Here is a 24,551-nt window from a genome sequence, read left to right on the forward strand (position 1 = left end):
TCTGCCTGTATGGCAAAATACAGCCATATTCCTCCACCAGGAAATGGACAGTCTCTCCCCTGAGGAATTTGCCCAGAATGTTCAGACATGTTGGCAGAGTCAGCTTCCATTACAAGAAACCAGCACAGCATGGCCAGACACCTAGTAGAGAATGAGTCCAGAGCCATGAAAGCGGCTGTTTCGTTACGCAGGCGTGCTTGGCTATGTTTGGCCTCCCTTCGAACCGACATGAAGGAAAGGATTGAAGGACTGCCCTTTGATGGGAAGAGACTATCTAGTGAAGATACAGACCAGACAATAGAAAAGATGAAAACATCTAAATATACAGCAAAGACCTTCATTGCCCCATCCACCTCAACGTACACACAATCAATGTTCAGGCTCTACCAGAAGCAAAGGCCACAATTCCATCAGCTTGACCATAGGGATTTCAGAAAATGCCGACCCTACAATAAGCACCCATTCCAACCAAAGAACAAGAACAACCTGGGCCAAAAGAAGCACATTGACCTGCAAAAGCAGCATCTTTGAGGTACCAGTCAGTCCACTGCACCAACAGCAACATCTCCTGGCAAGTCGCAACTACCACGACCACATGCCAATTCCATCCATCTGGCATGCCATGCTCTCACATGGCACTATATAACATCGGACCATTGGGTCCTCAAGATCATCTCAGTGTAGTATGCGATAGAGTTCAAAACTGTGCCCTCTTTGTTGGGTATCCACTTCACAAGAGCGACTCCACCGCTGGAGGACGAAGTCAAGGAACTCCTAGAGAAAGGGGCTATTGTCCCGGTGTAATGGACATGGAGAAGGGATGGATTCTACTCCAGGTAATTCCAAATCCCCAAGAGGGATGTGGGGACCTTCCTGATCATGGACTTGCATCATCTGAACAAGAAAGTTGAAAATGATAGCATTACAGGATATACTGCCACCCCTTTACAAAGATCAGTGGCTGGCAATGCTGGATCTCAAAGACGCTTACTTCCATATAGGCACCAGGGATGACCACCGGAAGTACCTCTGCTTCACAGTCTGAGAGTCAGTGTACTAATATATGGTATTGCCATTAAGACTGTCAGCAGCACCTTGCGTATTCACAAAATGCATGGCTGTTGTGGTGGTTCACCTAAGACCTATGTGGATGACAGTTTTCCCATACCTAAACTGGCTCCTGGCTTCCAAAACCTAAGAAAAGCTACATTCTCAGATTACATCTGTACTATCTCTCCTACAGGATCTGAGCATCAGAATAAATTAGAAGTCGTACCTAGAACCTCAGAGATCCATAGTGTACATCAGCGTGATTTTGGACAAAGAAAGAAAACGAGCTTACCTGCCAAGGGACCATTTCAAAACCATCAAGGAAATGGTTCTGGGATCCCACGCTCAACCGGAACAATCGCATTCAAAGACTGTTGGGGCTCATGGGGTCTTGCAAATCGACAGTTCCGTTCACGAGATTGAAGATGCGAAAACTACAGTTGTGGTTTCCATCAGTCTTCGAGCCCAACTCATGGTGCCTGTACAAATACTACATTCACTGACCTGGTGGATGAATCAACACCACATGTTATAGCGGGTACCCTTCCAAATACCTGTGCCAGAGATCTGGGTGACAAAAGATGCCTCCCTGACCAGGTGGGGAGCACACTGCAACATCCACACAGTACAAGGTCATTGGACCCCACAACAAAGGAAATTAACTAGATTTTCTAGAACTCCTAGCTGTATTCTTTGGAATGAAGGCCTTCCTACCCCTGTTGAAGTGCCAAGTGGTCCAACTACAACTCAACAACACTACTGCCATTATCTACATAAATCAACAGGGCGGTACAGTCTCAAGGTCACTATTTGCCCTCAACCTCCAGCATTGGCACTGGCGTATCCGTCAACTGATACATCCCATTGCTATTCACATAAAAGAGACAGACAATGTGCTTGCGGATGACCTCAGCCGATCTTTCCCTCAACAACATCAGCACGAATGGGAGGTCCATGATAAGAGTCCTGCGTCCACTATTCGCATCTTGGGGCCACCCTACAATTGACCTCTTTGTGACAGCACAGAATGCAAAGTGCAAAAGGTTTTGCTCTAGAGCGGGTCACTACCCTCTCTCTGGGCAATGTTTTTCAGCTAGGCTGGACCAGGGAGTTTCTGTACATGTATCTTCCACAACGGTTAATTGCAGAGTAGTAGCCAGACTATTGATGAAACCTGTGTTGGGCATCCTGATAACACCTTGGTGGCCCCATCAAATTTGGTTTTCGTCGGTACTCAGACTGTCTCGCCACAGATACCGCTGGCTACCTCAACTACCAAATCTCTTCTCTCAGGACCATGGTCTAGTGATCCACCCAGATGTGGCCACTCCACGCCTGACAGCCTGGAAAATCAGCTGCTGAATAAGATCTTAGTAAATAAATGCAAACCTTCCACAAGGTCCAACTATGCAAGCAAGTGGAGACTGTTCAGGATTTGTGTCACTAACAAAGGATTTAAACCAGAAAATGCTACCGTCTAACAGGTCCTACTGTACTTAACTTCACTGAAGTCTTCCAGCCTGGCGAATTTCTCTCTCAAGGTCCACCTGGCTGCCTTATCCTCAAGACACTCCGGCCGGGATGGAAAGAGTTTCTTCCAGTGGTCCATCTAATTTTTTTTATCTCTGTGCGGCATGAGTTTTGTTCTGGGCAGCAATATCAAGGCTGTGTGTGCGCACCTGCATTCAGAATGGGGCCTTCCTGATTCAACCTGAGCGGGATCTAAATTGAACTGAGCGGACATCCAAAAACTTGAGTGCATGCATGTGCACACGCCTTAGAGTGAACAGTGGTCTCTTCACTCAGCCAAGCTACAAGAACTTCTTAAAAGGCTTGAATAAGCTATATCCTCCTATAAGATTACCTATCTCCTAATGGAGCATATTTGTTGTCTTGTCAGCCTTGACTCTAGAGAGAGCCCCTTGGGCTCGGCATCACTAAAAGTGGTGACTCTAAGACGGCCTTCTAGTGGCCACCACCACGGCATGCAGTGTGAGCGAACTAACTATACTCAGGATAGAAGTTCCTTTCATGAAATTTTACCCAGAATTTCTCCTGAAAGTTATCTCAGATTTTCATTGAAACCAGGACATTGTTCTACCCACCTTTTCCAGGACTACTTCTACGCTTCTAGAAAAGGCTATGCACACATTAGATGTTAGAGGCTCTCTCTTATACTATTTGGATAGTCCTAATCCATTCAGGCTTTCAAAATGCTTGTTTGTTTCCTACAAAGGGAAATCGAAGGGTCACTGTGTTTCTAGGCAACGCCTCTCTCATTGGCTAGTAGAACTGATATTGTTAGCCTATAAAATTCAGAAAGTCAAGCCCCCGAAATACATCCGGGCTCATTCCACTAAGGTCTTCAGTGGCCCACCTGTCAGGAATTGCCTTTAATGACATTTGCAAGGCGGCTACCTGGTCTACAGAGCTGCCTTTTATGAAGCATTATGCTATTGACCTTCACTCTGCAGTGGAAGCTAACTTTGGGATAAGTGTGTTGAAAAGGGTGTTGCAATAGCTACTGTACCCTCCACCTCAAGCAGCTGGCTAAACACCCATTCTTATGGGTTACAACTGATCATGATCCAGATAACCAGGTTGCTTACCTGTAACTATTGATCTGGTAGTGATCTGTTGTAATCCATAAGATCCTCCTGATCATCTGCACTGCAGTAGCCTCCAAACCTGTGTGTTTAACTTTGAAGCTCACCTGTTCTCTTCTGCTCATCATAAGAATGATCATCTCATAGCGGTTGTACAGAAACCAACAAAAGTATGTCCAGCCCCACCTTTTATACTCCCACGATGAGCACATGGGGGTGGAATCTCAGCGCCAAGAGGAGCTAGAGCACTTGGCCTCAAGGTCTCTTCGTAGGCACAGTACCCATTCTTATGGATTACAATGGAGCACTACCAGATCAATAGTTACAGGTAAGCAACCTGTCTTTGCTTCAAATAATTGGGTTGGGTGACTCAATTATAACATTTAAATTGAGTGCTAGAGACAGTTTAGACAAGACCCCCCACACACACACACACACAAACACAATTATGCAGAGTGGAATGATGCATTGTGAGGGGTTGCTAGATGTATGTATTTACACATTGCAGCGAGCACAGTGTTTTCTTCAGAATCAGGGTGCACTTTATTTTGCTGATTATATGCATGTTGAAGAGGAGCTGACAATTGACAGACTTGTTCTGTGCATTTGACCTGTGCAGCACTTTAAGGATCTGATACGTTTACGTCGGACTGCAGAATGGCCTCGTTCTACATTAGACACAGAAGTATCGACTACAAAGGAAACTGCAGAAATTGAGCCCCTTCCATTTACATTGGCACATGAGCGTTGTATCTCAGTGGTGCAGAAGCTGGCACTCTTTCTATTGTCAATGGATTTTACTTGTCATGCGGATCTGCTGCTGTTTGTATGTAAGGTACACAGTATATTACATTGTTATCCAGTGGAGTTAGAGAAAATAAATAGCAAGCCCTGAAGCTTACATATTGTTTCAGAATGACAGATTAGATGAGCAGTCAGCTAAATTCCTTTTTTGATGTTGCATGATGTTTTTTGGTCAAGTACTTAAATGAGAGCCACTATAATATAGCAGATGAATGTTGGATTTGGACTGGAGTTCTGCCTTCCTCTCAGCCATAAAGTTTGCTGGGCAACCATAGGCCAGACATAATCTCTCATCCTCACCTGCTTTACAATGCTGGCTTTAAAATGGGATAACCCAAACTATGTTGCCTTGAACTCCTAAACATCTGATTGCATTGAAACTTCGTGACTTTAAAAACAAAAACAAAAAACACCCATGATCTATCTATATAAAAACAAGCTCCTTTTCCTTTATTACACTCATACTGGAGCAGAAACAGTGCTTGATTTTAGTAAGAGGTAGATTGTTTTTTCCACTGTTCCTAATTGCCGTTGCACCTTCCTAAGAAGAAAAGGGAACTTTAACTTGGTTTAGAAAATACGGCCTCTCTTTGAGAGAGATTTCTTCTAACCAGCTCTTTCTAGGAAATCACGCAGCTTAGGAGTTATACGTTATGTACGTTATGCCAGAAGAGTTATGCGCATCTGTTTGTACGACTCCTAATCAGTGTTTGAAATTCTGCTGAATGCATCTTTCGTGAGTCTAGACCACCTTATGTGAGTGTGCATATCTGAAAACGTAGATTTTTTTTAAAAGGATGTATGGCTTAAAACAATATCTGTTTTTATGATTAACATGGCTAGTGAATCATTTCTGATATGTAACCATTTCCTAGCATGACGTAGGTGCATACATTTTAACATGGGTTCAGTAGGAGAATCCTTGCATTGAGACTATACTAGGCTATACACTTGAGGCTCAACTCTTTATTGTCGTCGTGTTTTTTTTAAAGTATGTTACATCCTACAAAGCTTATAAACAGCCTTTTGCAGGCATGACTATACACAAAACTTTTGATTTCTGGAATTGTATTGCAGGTGCTTGCTAGAATTGCCAATGCCACAAGACCTACAATTCATTTGTGTGAAATTGTGAATGAAGCTCAACTGGAAAGACTTCTCTTGCTTCTTGTTGGGACAGACTTTAACAGAGGAGATATCTCTTGGGGAGGAGCATGGGCTCAGTATTCTCTGACATGTATGCTGCAAGATATTCTAGCAGGTTAGTTAAAAACTCTTGTTTCTCTAAGGGAAATGCTAGTTGTACCTCATTTGGGAACAGGGCAGAGGTTACAGAACTACTGCACTGGGCTGAGCTGATAAAGAAACAGGAACTTTGCTAAATGTCCAACTTCAAACAGTTTGTCACTAAGAGAGTAAGTATCCAAACCTGTATGGTGTTTAACTCAGCATCCAGCCCACTTGAGTAAATTGTAGCCAGCCAGCCAACTTGCTCTATAAAACAATGGGATGACAAATGGCTTACGACAACACTCCAGGGACTACCTCTTTCCTGCAGTGAAGGTGTGGATTGGAGGGTCGTGGTCTCTGCCTCCAGACCAACCATACTCTATGATGTTGGCCAAAGTGTGAAATATTGATGGTCTCCCTTCCTTACACTTGAGAACTGTGTACAGCTAGGCCTGATGCCTGAGAGTGTGGTATGGCCTTGTTGGGAATTATTTAGCATAGATTTTGGTCTTGGACATAATTACCGTTGGCTAATATATAAAACATTATGATCCATAACTTCAAAGAGGGTTGAAGACATTCTGATATGTCTGTGCTGTTAAACTACCAAGCCGTCTTAATTTAGAATATCTGATTGAACACTTCTGTTCAGGGATTTGAATCAATGTTTTCTCTGGCAATTTTGGTAAATAAATTGCCCTTTTGTATTATTCAGGAGAACTGTTGGCTCCAATAACTGCTGAAAACATGGAGGAAGCTGCAATGGGAGAAGAGGCAGCAGCTTTAGCTGGAGACTCTGATGATTCTCTTCAGCAGTCTACAGTTCAGTTAGTAGAAACTATAGACGAGCCTTTGGCACATGACATCACAGGTAAACTTAGATACCTTGTCAGCTGGAACTGCACTTTCTCCAAACTGTTGCTTCAGTTTTGTCGTTATCTCTAGAAGATGTCTTTCAGTTCAGATATTCTTTATGTATTATTGATTTATTTATCATATTTATATTTTTATTCAGACATTCACTTAATTTATATACCGCCCTTCTAAAAGTGGCTCGGGGTGGTTTACATTTAAATAAAAAACATATAATGAAACAATTAAAATCAAAAAGCATTTAAACCAGATTAAAATTAAAACTAAATACCATTAAAATCGCTTAAAAATATATTTTTAAAAATCCCTTTGCCATTGTAATTTGGAAGCCATTGAAACTACGGCTCATGTGTTCCTCTATTGTCAATTTTATCGAGATCTGCAACATAGGTATATACCAGTAACTCCTTTTGTAGGTTCCCATCCAGGCCGTGCTGATCTCTTTTATCTTAATTACCTTCAAGCTGATCAGAATGATATAATATCTTACAATGTAGCTAAGTTTTGTTTGATATAGTAAAACTTGCCAGGAGCTCATTATGAACTGTGTAATTTGATTTAAATTAGTCTTTTTGCTGCTATATATCTTTTTTTAAAAAATCTGTTGGGCTTCTGTATGTATTTCCTTTTCCGTACTGGTCAGTGACTATAATAAAGATTTCAAAGAAGAAGAAAAATTACAATATAAAAAGAATTAAAACTCTTTCACAGAATTAAAACAATTAGAAACAATTCATAGAAAAAAATTAAAAATTTCACATAATTTAGAGGGAGATAAACTTGGCAACAAGGCTCTTGCTAATTATGTGTATTGTGTGTTACATGTAGAGATTTTTGAAAAATTGAAAGAAAACATTGTTTGCACCTGCATTCTAATGTCAAGTTTAACAATTTCCCTGAGTGGATTATTGATGCCTATGATTTTATTGAAAAGGACTCTTTTCATCTTATTCATTGTAACTCATTGTAATGCAGCTGCCAGGGTTCTCTCTAGAACTGCTCACTCAGAGCATATATTCCATCTATTTTGAAAGAGCTGCATTGGCTGCCAGTTCGTTTCTGGATCCAATTCAGGGTGCTGGTTATTACCTTTAAAACCCTTAATGGTTTGGACCCTAGATCCCTGAAGGACCGCCTGCTCCCAAAGGTTTCTGCCAGCCCAACAAGGTTGTGAGAGGGAACTTTGCTCCATAAGCTGAGAGCAGCTGAATTGTCATGCAAGCTAGTCAGGACCTTCTCTGTTGTTGCCCCCAGGCTCTAGAATGCTCTCGCATTGAATGTCTACTCCTTCACATCTGTGGCTGCTTTTAAAAAAACAACTAAATACCTGTTTAGGCTGTTTTGTTTAGGCTTTTACCCCTTAGGAGTAGCCTGCTTCCAGTTTGTCTTTTTTATGGTGGTTGGTGTTTTGGTGTGTTATGGTATTTGCTTAACTGATTTTCAAGGTTTTAAATGTGATTTCTGTGGAGTTTTTATTTTATTTAAGGTGGTATCAAAATTGAACAATCAATACATAATAAAAAATAAGCCTAGAAAAGTACTAGCCTAGCCTAGACAAGTACTTTTTCTGGAAAACAAGGCCATGTGCATCTGAAAGCTTTGCAGTGTTCAAAAGAGCTGGTCCCAAATATGCTGTTCTGTCTACGTGTGCGCTCTCTCTCTCTCTCTCTCATATACAGTATTAAACATTTAAGGGTTTAATCCCGTGCTAGATAGCTGCACCAGCCTTGCTTGGAAAATCCTTTTAGGGCATTACAGAGCCTGGTTTTCGAACACTAATCTCTGGGCGTACTGTCTTGGAGCTCATTTTCCTTGATGGAAAACAAAGCAGAGAGGGCTGAGTTCTCAAGTTTTCTTGAGAAAACTTAGCAGTCATGGGATAAGGGGATAGGTTCATGTGTGGATTGGTAACTTATTGAACAGGGAACAAAGGGTAGGTATAAATGGGTAGTTCTATAAATGGAGGGAAGTAAGAAGCGGGATCCTCCAGAGATCTGTGCTGGGAACTGTGCATTTTAATTTATTCATAAGTGATCTAGAAGTTTGCGGTAAGCAGTACTATAGAACTGGAGACGGTGCAGAAGAGGGCAACCAAGATGATCAGGAGCCTGGAGTACCTTCCTTACTACTAGGAAAGCTACAATACTTGGGGCTTTTTAGTTTAGAAAAAGGAACAAAAGGGGCGACATGATAGAGGTCTATAAAATTATGCATGGTGTGGAGAGAAATTTTTCTCACTCTCACAACACTCAAACCAGGAGTCTTCCCATGAAACTGCCCAAAAATTTAGGACTGACAAAAGGAAGTACTTTTTCAGACAACACATAATTAGCCTATGGAATTCTCTGCCGCATGATGTGGTGACAGCCACCAGCCTGGATGGCTTTAAGAAGGGCTTAAATTAATGGAGGACAAGTCTATCAATGGCTACTGGTCTGAGGGCTTTGGCCACCTTAGCCTAAGAGGCAAGATGCCTCTAAATACCAGTTGCAAAGGACCAACAGGAGGAGAGAGAGTTGCCTGTGGGTTTCCCAGAGGCATCGGCTGGCCATAGTGTTAATCAGGATGCTGGACTAGATAGGCCTTGGGCCTGATTCAGCAGGGCTGTTCTTATGGCCCCTCTCTGTACTGAGAAAAGTACAGTGCTGTACAAAGGTCAACACTGTAGGAAATGACTCGTATACTGAAAGTTTTTGCAAAAGTATCCCCTGCTTGAAAAATAGTGAAGATCGTTTTGAGGCCTTACAGGGATCCCTCTGAGGGTTGGTGTTGTACTCACCTGGAATGGTTTGATCCCGAAGTGTGCACAGGTTTGAAATTGCTTTGTCAGTTTTGTCTATTATGGACTTTCATAAACTTTTTGAATCCTCTAAAGGTACTCCACCTTTGTCGTCTTTGGAAAAAGATAAGGACATTGATCTTGAGTTACTACAAGACCTGATGGAAGTTGATATTGATCCTTTAGATATTGATTTGGAAAAAGATCCTCTTGCAGCAAAAGTATTCAAGGTATGGCATATCTGAGATTTCAGAACTGTTACTACACCAGTTATAGCATTTACTAACGTTCCATTATTATTCTTGTATTAACTGCATGGTACAGAATGTCATGTTCTGCATGTAGAAATCTTGACTCAAATGTTCTGGTTTGTCACAAAAAGAGTTCAGATCTGGATCTTGATCCGTTGAAACCATTAGAATGGGTTCTGCGCCTGCGTGGAAGCCTCTAGGTATCGAGTTCTACAGCTCCTCTTCAACACCTGCGCCCCACCCCACGTGACCATGTGGCTATTTAAGGCGAGAGGAAGCGCAGGCACTTCAGTTCCTTTTCGACCACCGTGGGTATCATTCGCAATTTCTGTGGCTCCTTTGTTTTGGTTCCTTGCTATTCTTACAAAAGTTCTACCTGTATCGTTCTGATTTTGGACTGTTTTTTGGCTACTCTTTGGATTGCGATTTGGACTGACTGATTACTGGCTTTGACCTTGGACCGTTTTTTTGTTGCTGCCTTGCCTGCCGATTGTGTACATTGAATAGAGTGGATGGATTCTCGGACTTAGATCACGGATTGCTTGTGGCATGAGTACAATGGACACCCCTAAGGGAAAGAAAACGTTCAAACGCTGTACTAAATGTAAAGCGAAGCTGCCCTCTCAGGACGGCCACAGCTTATGCCTGATAAGCTTGGGGGAAGCCCACATAACTTCAGTCTGCAAAATTTGTCAGTCCTTTGCAAAGCAGACGAGGAAGAATAGGGAACTTCGTCTAAGGGCGGCTCTGTATGATGATGTCTTAACCGCACCTTCAACCTCGTCAAAATCTCCACAAGGCGTGAGGGCCCTGGGTTCGGCCGAGTCTAAAACCTCTGTGCCCGCCGAGACTACCCCTAAGTCCTTAAAGAGGCCGGGTGACAAGATGGCTGCCCCCGAAAAGCCCGCAAAACAGGCTCGAAAACTATCGACCTCGAGCTCGACGCAGTCACTGAAGTCGGCTCAAGAAGTGGAGGTGGTTTCAGTATCGACGGCACCATCCATATCAGAAAAACCAGTCCTGCCGAAACCGAGGGCTTCTCGCTCAACATTGACGACATCGATACCAAAAGAAACGTCTCTGTCTCGTCAGCAAACAAAACCATCTTCGACATTGAGAGCCCCTATGCTGTCTACATTGGCATCAGCCTCGACATCGACACCCCCAGTACTATCTACCTCGACAACAACCTCAACAGCACCATCGACATCAGCATCAACAGAGACGGTTTCGACGGCTGCACCGGCATCGTTACCCACTATACCTTCCGCCCGTGATTTGGGGCCTGCTATGATGCCTATCAGGTCTCCGTCTCCGTTGAGAGATGGGGATCAACATTCGGTTTTGCATACGCCGACGAATATCACTACCGTGACTCCTCGTTTTAGAGCACCCATGACCTTCTCTTTGAAGGAGGAGGATCTTTCTGACGCAGAGGTGGCTCCATTGGACCCTCTTTTAAAGCTGCTGTACTCCACTACTGCTACCCCCTTGACTTTTGGGGGGTTTCCACATTCTGACGATGACCAAGCACCTGACTCTACCCCAGTTCCGGGGTTACTGACCTCCATGCAACTTACAACTCCAACACCTTGGCACACTTGTGGTTTCAGCCATGCTGTAACACCTTCAAAAGAAACATTGCTGCCAGGCGCCTCCTCGCCAGGGATGGCTTATGACTACCTGGAGGACAGGGCTTGGAGACCAGCAAACTCCCTGATTCGATAACCAGAGGACTCCCTGGTTCGTCAGGTGGAACTAGATCCTGCACCACTCTGTGCTCGTCTGCTGTCATTGGGGGATGCTCCTACGAGACCAATGAAAACACTGTATACGGCTTCCACTCAGTCTCCTAGACTTGTTACTGCCAGCAGATACTCCCAGATGGCAGTAGGACGTTTTACCGACTCAGCAGTGCAAACTGACCCCTTGGCAGTTCTGGCTCCGCTACCCCCTGAATCGCCGGGCCCACCACCGTCGAGTTGATCTCATTTGGATGAGGGCTCTGGGGACAGCCACCATGGCTCCTCCGATTTTGAATCAGACGCGGAGACCGGGGAGGCAGATCCATCCCCAGATGTAGCTACTCCAGTCCATGTTTCACCAACAGAGGAGCTGAAGGCATACCATTCACATGTGAAGCAGATGGCTGCTGCATTAGGTCTAGACCTGTCTTCTCAGCTAAAGACCATAGACGACCTGGTCTATAATTTTATGCAACGGTCTCAATCAGCCCAACCAGTGGCTTTACCATTACTTCCAATCATTTCTAACGCAGCTCAGTGTGCATGGCAAGTGCCACACACTTCTACTCCCACGTCAAAGCGTTTGGAGGGACTTTATCGGCCTGCAAGCACAAGATGTTCAAACATCCTGTTCCGAACTCCCTAGTTATAGACTGTGCTGCCAGTTCGAGGTCAAGGAGGAGACATACCATCCCCTGCTGATGAGGGGAGAAAGCTGGATGTTATGGGGAAGAAGTTATACTCTACCTCCTGCCTGTTGGTTAAAGTAGCAAATTACTCTGCCTGCATGGCGAAATATAGTTACTGTATATGGGAAAGTCTAGAAAAAGACTTGGATTCGCTGTCGTCAGAGGAGCTTAAGAATAGATTCCGCAAAACACTCCAAAAGGCAGCAGACCTCACCTGCCAACAACTAAGTACGGCCAAACATCTGGCAGAATCAGAATCCAGATCCATCACCACGGCAATAACTCTGAGACGACATGCATGGCTACGCTCGGCTGCACTCCAGCAGGACATGAAAGACAAAATAGAAGGACTACCTTTTGATGGAAAGGGCCTGTTCTCGGAGGAGACAGATGCAACGATGGAGAAAATGAAAAAAATCAAAGTTTACAGCCAAGACATTTACAGCTTCAACTTCCTATGGGGGAAAACAAAGATCTTTCTATCGCCCGCGTCCAACTTATAGACAGCAGGACAGATGGGACTACCGCAAGTCTTACCAACCATACAACAAACGTAACAATCAACAGAAAGCCTGTAGAGGAGAACAAGCAGTGGGTTTGAGAATCAGGACAGCCCATTACCTCAGTTTGTTCCTTCTCGCCTCCTTATTTTGTATACCATTTCTGCTGTCCCTTTAGAGTTCCCTTCATTCTGCTTCTTTAGTCTTTATCACTTTTTCTCAAATAAATTAATAACCCTAAACTAAAAAAACACAGCTTTCTCTCACCTTCTTCCTCCCTCCTCTCCTCCTACCTTCAATGGAGCGCTCAAGAAGCAACATTTGGCACATTTTCCTGCCTAAAGGGAAGACCACCTCTGTTTTTCAGCCTTCTGCTAGGCTCTACCACCATTGTGGTCCTGAATGTATACATGCTAAGAAGCACAATCTCCCCCAGTCTCTGCTACCTCGGGAGGAAAGTCCAGACCTGGAAATCATGTCCACCTCAGTAGAAGGTTTTGTGGAGGCCTCACAAGGCCCGAAAAAGCCTCCGGCACCAGGGCACAAGTAGACGCACTGAACAACTCCTGAACAGGCCCTGAAATGGCCCAAAAAACCAGATGCCATCAAGCCCTCCTGTAGGAAGACCACTGGATATGCGGGTGGGCAGCGGGGGCTCAGCTGGAGGGAGCAATCCACTTCATCAGCTCCTTGCCCCCATGGAGACACCAGTGCTACCTTCTCTTCCCAACCCAGGAGGTCAGCCGCCCAACGAGGGAGCAGGGGACCAGCTAGTACCTGCTCCTGCTTAGCCTGCGATCCCTGCATCTACTTGGGACGATAGCACATATATTCCTGCTCAGCCTGCTGCACCAAAACCGGTGAGACCAAAGCCATCTGGTCCAGATTACACACACACACACACACACCAAAATTCAGCTTTACCTACCTTTCCAGGGAATGTCCATGAGACATGGCAGTCTTGGTTCCAAGGCATGCTGAATAAATCATTGCAGCAGCATAAGCTACCTACATGTCTACAAAGCATTCTAGGGCCAAGGAGGTTTCTCCCTATTCATTTTCCTCATCTACTTCCTGAGATTAGTCCTTGGACAAACACTCTCTAGTCCTCTCTCAGCAACTGCAATTTTATTTTATTTTATTTTATTATTTTATTTAATACATTTCTATACCGCTCAGAACGCAAGTTCTCTGGGCAGTTTACAAAACAATAAAAACAGCCAATAAAAGATTAAAACATTTCATCAATTAAAATTAAAAGTTAAAACTATTAAAACACAATTAAAACAGTATCTAATTAAAAGCCTGGGTGAACAAATGCATCTTGCCTGCCTTTTTAAAAGTTGTAAGAGATGGGGAGGCTCTTATTTCAGCAGGAAGTGTGTTCCAATGCCTCGGGGCAGCAATAGAGAAGGCCCGTCCCCGAGTAGCCACCAGACAAGTGACAACTGCAGACGAACCTCTCCAGATGATCTCAATGGTTGGTGTAGTTCATAGCGAAGAAGTTCTCTTAAATACCCAGGGCCCAAACTGTTTAGGGCTTTATAGGTTATAACCAATACCTTGTACTCTGCCCAGAAACTTACCAGCAGCCAGTGTAGATGTTTTAAGATAGGAGTGATATGGTCTCTCCGTGGTGACTCAGAGACCAATCTGACTGCCGCATTCTGGACTAACTGCAGTTTCCAGACTACGTACAAAGGCAGCCCCACATAGAGCGCATTGCAGTAGTCATGTCTGGAGGTGACCAGCAGATGTACTACTGTTTGAGGTCATTTATCTCAAGAAACGGACGCAGCTGGCGTATCAGCCAAAGCTGATAAAAGGCACCTCTGGCCACTGCCTCAACCTGGGATACCAGGGAGAGTTTTGTGTCCAGAAGCACCCCCAGACTGCGTACCTGTTCCTTCAGGGGAAGTGTGACCCCATCCAGAACAGGCAGATCAAAATCATCTCCTGAGTTCCGACCCCACACAATAAGTATCTCTGTCTTATCTGGATTCAGTCTCAGCTTGTTATCTCATATCCAGCCCATCACTGCCTCCAGGCAGTCATTTAGGGAGGCTATGCCCTCTCCCAATGAGGCTGACATGGAGAAATAGATTTGGGTGTCATCAGCATACTAATAACACCATACCAAAGTTCAGTTTTTGAAGAACAACAGTCCCCGAGAGACACCATCTGGAATCTGCCCGAGAGGTAAGAGTGGAGCCACTGTAAAGCAGTGTCTTCCACCCCCAACCCCCTCAGACGCTCCAGAAGGATACTATGGTCGATAGTATCAAAAGCCGCCGAGAGGTCCAAAAGGACCAACAGAGTCACACTTCCTCTGTCAATTCCCAATTGGAGATCATCATCAGGGCGACCAAGGCAGTCTCCACCCCATAGCCCACCCAAAAGCTGGTCTGAAACAGGTCTAGATAATCAGTTTCATCCAAGACTGCCTGGAGTCGGGAGGCCACCACCCTCTCAATCACCTTGCCAAGCCACGGAAGGTTGGAGACAGGCCTATAGTTGTTCAACTGTGAGGAATCCAGGGCAGGCTTCTTCAGAAGTGGTCTGATAATTGCCTCCTTAAGACAAGGAGGTCATACTGCCCTCCCTCAGAGAAGCATTTATGATCTCTACCAGGCCTCTTATGACAACCTCCCTGCCAGATAGTATTAGCCACAGTGGGCAAGGGTCAAGAGAACAGGTGGTAGGCCGCATTACTCGAAGCAGCTTGTCCACATCCTCACGAGTCACAAACTGAAACTGATCCAGCCTAACCACGTAAGAAGAGTCACTGGACACCTCTGTTTCAGACACTGCAGTAATTGTGGAGTTTGAGTCTCAAGTCGGCCCAAATATGAGAGATTTTATCCACAAAGAAATCATTAACACATCACAGCAGGTGATAGATGTTTCCAAATTCTGATTCAAAAGGAGGAGGGCACTCACTAGCCCTCTCTCAACAGCTCTGCTGGACGTGAACTTGTGAGTGCAATACGGGTGGAAAAGAATCGCTTCTTTGCCGCCCGTATTTCCAGAGCATAGATCTTCAAATGTGTCTGTTGTAATCTTCAAATGTTGTAATCTGTCAGATTCGAGCCGAGTGTTTCTCCACGAACTCCAGTTGTCTACCTCGCCACTTGAGCCCCTGTAGTTCTTTTGTATACCAAGTATGCCTAGGTATATGCCTTGTCTTGAGGAGGCAAGGGAACAGGAACAGGCTCCAATACATTCCAGCAGGTCACAAAACACTCCTTAATCCTTGGACAAACACTCCCCCTGAGCATAGTCTTTAAAAAACAAGGAATACTTATAAGTGCAAGAGAACACAAAAATTTTTTAAAAAGGCTTCTCCATTTCTCTCATCAGCTTTCTCCCAAGTATGATTCCACAGATTTTCACAGTTTGCATCGTCCACTTCCGGTGGGACCCTGACTAGGGCTGCACAGAGGTACACTGCAGCCCTGCTGCAGCGATTTTGGGGAGACCGCTGGAGGGGGAAATGCAGAGAGGGAGGTAAGAGCACCCTCCCTGCGCCTTAAAGGACACTCCCTGGCTTCCCTGAACGTGTTCATGCACATCCCTAGTCTACAGCATGTTGCTCAAGCGAAGTGGTTGCCACAGGAGATTCAGCCAGCCATGGTTCCCAGTAATCCTACCTCTCTCCACCACTGGTTCATGGTTCTTCTCGGTGTCTCCAGACATCCTCATCCAGGGCCCAGCGCTACAACAGGACCCAGCATGGTTCAGGCTTGCAGCCTGGCGACTAAAAACAACATCCTGAAGCACCATGGCTATATTTCCAAGGTCCTAGACACCATCTTGGCATTATTACTCCTCCAAAGAGCCCAGAGTGGTATACTACATACTTAAGTTTCTCCTCACAATAACCTTGTGGAGTAGGTTAGGCTGAGAGAGAAGTGACTGGCCGAGAGTCATCCAGCAAGTATCATGGTTGAAAGGGGATTTGAACTCAGGTCTCCCCGGTCCTAGTCCAGCACTCTAATCACCACACCATGTTGGCTTCCACCAACTGGATATACCAAAGCATCTGATGGGTCTTTTTACATTGGTGTCAAAAACACAAGCAGTTGGTTGAGCAATGTGGTATTTCCAAACTCCTACTGTTTCTCCAATACTCTCTGGACAAAGGCGTCAAGGCGAACACTATCAAGCGCCATGTGGCTGCATTGGCCAACCTGCTATCTCCCTCCAAAAAGAGGGCCTCACATTCACATCCTCACCTCAATCGATTTTCAAGAAGTGCAACTCTCTCCTCACCTTCTACACAGATTCACCTCCTAGGATCTTCACAAGGTACTCAGAATGCTTCATGCATTTCCTTCCGAACCTCTACATTCTATCTCTCTCAATTTTTGTCATTTAAGTTGGCATTCCTCATTGCTGTTACATTGGCTCAGAGAGTCTCCAAGTTCACCCTGTCCATGAACATAAATTTCTGTGTGTTTTCCACGAATTCGGTCTGATTGATTCCTGATCAGTTTTTCCTACCTAAAGTGACATCCAACTTCCATTGCTCCCAGAATGTGGTGCTCCCTTCATTCTGTCCCAGTCCTACCCACCACAAGGAGAAGGAACAGCACAGGTTAGATGTACGCTGCTGCCTAAAGACTTTATTGTCCAGAACTGCCTTCTTCAGATCTACTGACATTCCCTTCATCTCCTTCTTGCCATCTTCCATGGGTCAGTGGGTCTTGTCTGCTACCATCGCACAATGGATAAAAACCTGCATTGCACTGGTGTATGAGGTTCAACACTTACCACCTCCTCTCAAGCTAACAGCTCACTTCACAAGATCATTTGCCACCTCTGCTGCATTTACAAATGTGCTGTTGGCCTAAATCTGCAGAGTGCCCACATGGTCATCTCCTTCCATGTTTACCAGGCACTATAAGTTGGACATTCTCAAGTCCTCCCAAGCTGCCTTTAGCAGACGTATGCTCCAACATGTTCTTCCGCCCAGTAACTGGTGATGCCCCCCTCCTGGGTCTTATCAGCTGTGGCATGTTCCATGTGAGATGTCCTCATCCAGCAGCAGAGAAAGCAGCATTGGTCACTTGCCGTGAAGACTTCTACTTCTGGCTGGATGTGGACATCTCAGCCCACCCTTTGGGCATTCCCAGCTACTGGTGTACACATTTTTCTTTTATTATTCTGTCTCCATTTTACCCTTTTCTGAATCTTGGCTTGCCTGCACTGAACTGGGTGGGACTATCCTTCCTGGCCTCTTGAAGGTTTGCCTTATTGATTTGTCCTGCCCTCTGGAGCATCTGGGAAGGATAACCCACATGAGATGTCCTCAAATTCAGCAGCAAGAAGAAGCCTTCACAGTAAGTGACCAGTGCTCCTTCTTGAATTATACACCCAGATACTTTTAAAAGTGTTTTGACAACTGTATAATGCTAGAGTACCATCACAAAGACGTTATTCTGTACTAATAAATTGCTACATTATCAAACTACTTGGGAAGAAAATTGTAGTGGCCTGGAATAGGCACAACATTTATAATTAAAATGTAGCTATGGAGAATTTGTAAGTGTAGGGGAAGAATCTAATAATAACTTCATATTTCATCCTTTTATTTGATAAAGCCTATCAGCAGCACATGGTATGATTACTGGGGCGCTGACTATGGTACATACAATTACAATCCTTATATTGGAGGTGTTGGAATTTCTGTGGCAAAACCACCAGTTACAACGGAAAAGAATGGATCACAAACTGTGAGCGTTTCAGTGTCTCAAGGTAAGCAGTAGCTTCTGTACCTTGCTGTGGAATATTCATTTTGACTTGCTTGGGGAATTACTGACAACTTTGCTAAGTGACAGTCATATTGTGCTTGTTTAGCTTTTTGAAAGCAGGCGTTTTCTTCTGCCGCTGAAAATAGCAGACTTTTAAAACTACTTTAGGCATGGCCATGTCATAAAACAAACCATTCTAGAAAATTGCCCTGAGGTCCAAAATGAATAGTCAACATCCAGACTAATCCTCCACCAAAGCACTAAGGCTTTCCATTGCATAAGGAAGGGCGATTTTCATCTATCTCCCCTTCCTTCTGCAGCTGCTTGTGTCTCCCAAAACAATCTATCTGAGGTCCCCCTACCCTTAGTTTCAGAATAGATAGCTGCAGAGGGAAAGGAGGATCGCCAGAAACTGCGTGTAGACACTTACACAATGGGAAACCATGGTGGTGTTAGTGGAGAGTTAGCCTGGATGTCTGCCAGTATGTCTTATTTAGGGGCTGGTTGTTGAGGAAATGCAAGTCCTGCACCCTACTGGGCACGTGGAACTATTCCTATAGTTTTTTGGGGGGCTGTAGTCACAATATGTTGTATGCAGTAAAACTCTATTAATTGATATTTGATCTTAACTTTATTCTACCTGTGAACTATATCTTGTTAATTGAAGTAACATTTGTAGACATTGGGTACTTACGATGATTCTGGTCTTCACACAGCCAAATTTTTGGCAATTTTCATATTTGCGTTTTTCCAATTTATTATGTAGCCAATATCTCCCCCCGCCCCCACCATAATTAATAAAGGATTGCATTTCCTACATGTAGCAATGAAACATGGTCAGTACTTGAGAGATAAGCTAACTAATCATGTTAAAGATCTGATAAAATATGCTACTTCTGGTGTCTGATAAAGATTGACTTTATGCTGTTTTTCCAAAGCTTTAGATGCCCGTTTAGAAGTTGGACTTGAACAACAAGCAGAACTGATGCTGAAAATGATGTCTACTCTGGAAGCTGATTCCATTCTGCAAGCATTAACCAACACATCTCCTACATGTAATTTTGCACATAATTGACTGCTAAACTTATTTAAACATATTTGATTGATAGAGTAATCTTTTTACTGTGCTAAGGTGCTCTAAACTAGGAATCCTAAACTGTGGTCATCCTGCAGATGTTGGTCTACAACTCCAATCTTCCCTGGCTACTAGCTGTTGTGACTAGGGATGATGGAAGTTGTAGGTCACCAACAGCTGGTGGGCTGCATTTTTAGATGCCTTATCTAAACTTTGTGAACAGTCAGTAGCTACATAGTATACATGGCATGAACTCCACAACATAGGTAATATAGCACATCTAAATTCCCAGTGATGAGGCCTAAAACACAGGTCATGCAAAACAATAGCAAGAATGATATGAATACAAGCAGTGAAGAAAATACTGTTGTGGCAAAAGAGTATTCATTTTGAGTTGCTTCAGGCTGAACTTCTTTTCAGAAGAGGTTTTACAGGTTCTTTTGCTTAGCAAAGTTTTGTTGTAGAGAAAACAACAAAATTTTGTGCCAGTCCTCAGTTGCATTTCTCAATAACCCAGAGCCTTAGCTTCCCTAAAACTACATAAAATTAATTTGCGTCACTGAAGACAGACATACTGTCCTCTCAGCTACTGTATTGTATGCTGCAAAATAATAGATTCAAAAGGTGGGAAATAAAGAATACTCTTATCCTTCTTGTTCATGGCAAATTTAAAGCAATAGGATATTGCTTTAAATCCAATCTAATAGGATATTTGGAGACCAGTTCTTAATCAGCTTGGCAAATATCCATTGTGTTGTATCCTAAGAGCTGCTTCTGTTCACACAATCCCCAAGCAGATTTCGAGGGCTGCAGAGGGAAGGGAAAGAGAATGGTGAACACATGCATGCGTGCGCACACACACACACACACACACACACACACACACACACACACACACCCGCCTTGTGTAAGCTCCTTCACTTCTTTCATGAATAGAAAGGGCTTTTAGCACACAATCAATTGAGTATCTTCCATATTTGTTTTTATCATTTATATTTTAGCTAGAAAGGTTTTGGTTACTTTTGTTCTTTGACGTGGTCTCTGTCTTTTACACCAATGGGCTCTGCGCCTGTGCAGAGACCTCGTCAGAATCTAACAAGCTCAATTCTCCTGCTTTGGGCGGGAACTCCGCCCCCAGCCACTATATGCGGCTGCGCCACTCCTCATCCCCTCAGCCTTTCGTCGACCACGCTTCAGTGAACAACGTGGAGTCTGCAGCTTGACAACAAGTAGAATCTGGTTTTCCCCCTTGTTTTTCTCTCTGTTTTTCCTTTCCTTCTTTATTCTTATTTTTTCTGCTCGTAGTTAGCGAATTTTTCTTGGCGTTTTGGTTTTTGCAGTCTTTCTTTTTTCGAAGCTTCAATCCCGGCTGGGACGCAGCATGGTGGCCAGCTGGCCATCGGCTTTTATGCCCGGCACGACAACTTCAAAAAGTGTGTCCGGTGTGGATCCAAGATCCTTTCCCCTGATACTCATATCGAGTGTCTCTTGTGTCTGGTGGAATCCCACATTGTCAAGACCTGTCTTCACTGTCAGAAGTTCATGAAGCAGGCTTGCAAAAATAGGGCTTCTGCACGCAGCCCTGCGGGATCTGGCTCTCCGGTCATCGGAAGCCTTGTCTTTGAAGTGATCGGCGAAAATGACTTTATCGGTGACATCGGAGCGTTCGGTGCCTGCAACTGTAGAGGCCGAGAACTTGAGCTCTGTACCATTATCGCCGCCAACTACTGTGGCTCTTTCGATGGCTGTAAGTGAGCTGTTGCATTTAGAAGATCCTCTGCAGCGTTCTATGGCCGTGGTGCCAAAATCATCTCTGATCCCGGTGACTTCAGTACCCAAGAGGAAGAGGAGGAGGAAGAAGAAGTCTAAGTTGCATTGTGATTTACCAGCGGGTCAACATCTTGCTCCAATACCTAAGAAGAGGCCAGCCCCGTCTGTTCCTGCCCCAGAGGCCCCTGTGCCCAAGAAACTTAAAGGAGATTCAGATCATGCTGCACCGAAGTCTTCAGTCTCGGCTAGGCCCCGTTCTCCTGAGGAGGACTCTTTGAATCTGGTTCCCGCTCAGGTTCATTCAAGTAGGGAGTGTTCTGTGGCATTGGATGAAACTGGCTATGCCTCGTCGGGCAGGGAAGCCTATTCTCCTGGGTGTCGTTCACCCCCTTGGAATTGCCAGGAGCATATCCTCTTTAGATACTGTAATGATCGATGGGATTCAGAAGAATGCTTGTCGGGGTATAGGCAGGATTGGGCCTGGGACCATCGTGAGTCTACCTACTCGGATCGATACCGAGCAACGGAACACCACTCCCCTTTGGTGGCGGTCGAGCCAGCCTATACTGCTTGGCGCCAGGACTCTAGTTCCTATGGTCGATATCCTGCAGATTATCAATTGGACTATTCAGACTATAGTAGACCTCGATACAGCTCTCGTTACATGAATGCTCCCCCGTATGGGACACCTGGTACCATAAAAGGTTGGCATGAGCCACAGTCACACTCAGAAGGGAGGCCGTGTTCCCACTCTCCTCATCGCTCCCCCCGGTATCGAGCTGAGCGACGTGAACCTCCCCCTTTGGCTTCTTCACTACAGCAGGCTGCTGTTCCATCCCAGGTGCTGCCAGTGGACATGCCAGCTTCGGTACCAGATGATATGGCGGTCAAAGCGGTCTTCTCTGTGGGATCGACGCCCGTGGCTCAAGATTGTCTGGCTCCTCCAGAGTCAGAATATGATAGTGATACCAGATCCCAAGGGGCGGACTGTGCTTCCCAAGGGTTGTCTCCGCTTGACATACAATCTGATTCCAAACCGGTTTCCCCGTCAGAAGACTCAAACAATACTTCGCTTATGTGGCACGTATGGCTTCGGCCTTGGGCATTAGTCTCACCCAGCAAAAAGGAGAGCTGGATCCATTGTTCAGCCTGATCGACTTGGAGGCGAAGGTACCGGCCGCTCTACCCCCTCAATTTAGCCTTCCTGGGAGTCATGAAGGGCTATTGGAAGAAACCGGCAACCCTTTCCCAGCCTAAAAGGCGCCTGGAGAATTTCTACTTCAAGAATACAGTTACAGGATGATATGGCCTTCCTGAAGAACCATCCAGCACCTAATTCGATCATGGTGGAGGCGTCTCTACAGCGAACCAGAGGTCGCGGCCAATTGGCTTCGAGTGACAGAGAGGGCTGGAAATTGGACTCCTTTGGGTGACGGCCTCAGCCCTCCACCTAAGAGTGGGGAACTATCAGGCATATAATGCATGATGTAACCACTTCTTGTGAGTGGAAGTGGGTCTGTTCTTGGATCTCCTGTCTCAGGACAAGAGGGATCCTGCGAAGGCGTTCTTCCGTAAGGCTATTCAGGTCGCCAAACAGGAACTATACTTGGCTAGGCACTCGTCAGAGTGTGCGGCCAAGGTGATGGCCACGTCTGTGGCACTTAGATGACATGCTTGGCTGCGTTCATCTGGGCTGAACTATGAGTCCCGTGCTAGGGTCGAGGATCTTCCCTTCGAGGGCTCTAGCCTGTTTGTGGAACAGACAGATGATACGCTCCAGAAAGTACAGAAACTGAGGAGCACAGAGCATTCAATGTCGTACCTGTCTTCACATACTAAACCACAAAAGACTGCCATATGGTCGCCTTATCAACCACAAAAGGCCCCTTCTCAACATCAGTCCCCATCGGGACATTCCTTTCGTGGCAACAAATTCCAGTCCCGATACAATTTGGGCTCCCAGCCTAGTAAGCCATCATCCCAGAGTGAGCGCTCAGTGCCTATCAAAAGAAACAATGACTTGGGGCGCTTCCGGACTCAACTGGCCCCATTTTCGGCAAGCTGGGACAGTGTGACTATGGGCCAGTGGGTCCTTACAATAGCACGTTTGGGTTACGACCTTGAGTTCGTCGGTACGCCGCCTGTGTCCGGGGTGGTGACTGCCCCATACACCCCAGAATTGGCCCAGGAAGTCACTGCACTCTTATTAAAGGGTGCAATGGAGAAGGTCACCAATCTAGACAGTCCTGGTTTCTACTCCCAGTACTTTATTGTACCAAAACCAGATGGTGGTCTATGTCCGATACTAGACCTCAGGGCCCTGAACAAGCATCTTTTGTACAAAAAAAATCAAATGCCCTCAATGCCTACCGTTATGACTCTCCTGGAAAGAGACGTGTGGATGGTCTCTTTAGACTTAAAAGACTCATATTACCATGTCTCAATTCACCCACAACATCGGCGCTTTCTGCACTTCCAGATAAGGGGGATTCCCTGTCAATTCAAAGCCTTGCTGTTTGGTCTCACAACGGCCCCAAGGGTTTTTACAAAATGTCTAGCTCTGGTGGTGGCTTTCCTGCAGGAGAGAGGTTGCAGGTGCTGCCATAGATGATTGGCTCATCTTAGTGAACACCAGAAGGGTAGTCCTGAACGCACTAGAGTTGGTCATAGATACCTTTCAGGGTTTGGGTTTTCAAATAAATTTCAAGAAATCGCAGTTAGAACTCACCCGCAGGATTCAGTTCATAGGACTCATTTTTGACACGACCCTGGAGAGGGTCTTCGTTCCAGACACCCGCATATGTATACTCAGGAGATTGGCCATAGACTTCCTAGTGAGAGGCCCACAGACCATGCGGTTGGTGCAGCACCTGTTGGGCCACATGGCAGCCACTGCTTATGTGCTGCCTCAAGCGCGCCTCCGCATGCGTTTTATTCAAAGATGGTTTTTGGATGTGTTCGATCCCCTTCGGGATCCGGGCCATCTAGAGCGCATGCCCCCACACGGGGTCCAGGCGGTGGCAGAATGGTGGACCGAGTTTCGTCACCTTAGCATCGGTCCCACCGTCCCCAGTGGGTGGTCACGACGGACACATTGGAGCTCGGTTGGGGGGCTCAACTAGATGGGTTTCGCCTGAATGGGCATTGGTTCCTCAGAGAAAGGACTCATCACATCAATTACTTGGAGTTGTTAGCCATTTTCAGTGCTCTCAGGGGCTTCCTGCCCATGATTGGGGTCACTCCGTGACGATACAAACAGACAATACAATGGTGAAAGCCTGGGTTAATCGGCAAGGCAGCATGTCTTTAAGGAACCTTCTGTTCCTGTCTCTGGATCTGTGGCATTGGTGTGTGGCACATGCAGTGTCACCCTAGGCAGTTCATATACAAGGCTCCCTGAATGTCCAAGCGGACTTTCTGAGCAGG

At 45.3% G+C, this 24,551-nt stretch overlaps 1 protein-coding gene across 6 annotated transcripts in view; it reads left to right on the forward strand.

Moving 5' to 3' along the window:
• BIRC6 (baculoviral IAP repeat containing 6) overlaps positions 1–24,551 on the forward strand; it is a 311,771-nt gene that overhangs the window by 136,263 nt on the left and 150,957 nt on the right. For all 6 annotated transcript variants that reach the window (XM_053303734.1, XM_053303742.1, XM_053303763.1 and 3 more), the window contains exons 35-40: positions 4,276–4,491; positions 5,538–5,721; positions 6,406–6,561; positions 9,439–9,572; positions 18,131–18,284; positions 19,219–19,335. In XM_053303734.1, coding sequence (XP_053159709.1) covers positions 4,276–4,491; positions 5,538–5,721; positions 6,406–6,561; positions 9,439–9,572; positions 18,131–18,284; positions 19,219–19,335 — 961 coding nt within the window. The remainder of the gene's footprint in view (positions 1–4,275; positions 4,492–5,537; positions 5,722–6,405; positions 6,562–9,438; positions 9,573–18,130; positions 18,285–19,218; positions 19,336–24,551) is intronic.

Source organism: Hemicordylus capensis, chromosome 1 (genome assembly GCF_027244095.1).
Source record: "Hemicordylus capensis ecotype Gifberg chromosome 1, rHemCap1.1.pri, whole genome shotgun sequence".
In the NCBI taxonomy this organism is placed as follows: domain Eukaryota; kingdom Metazoa; phylum Chordata; class Lepidosauria; order Squamata; family Cordylidae; genus Hemicordylus; species Hemicordylus capensis.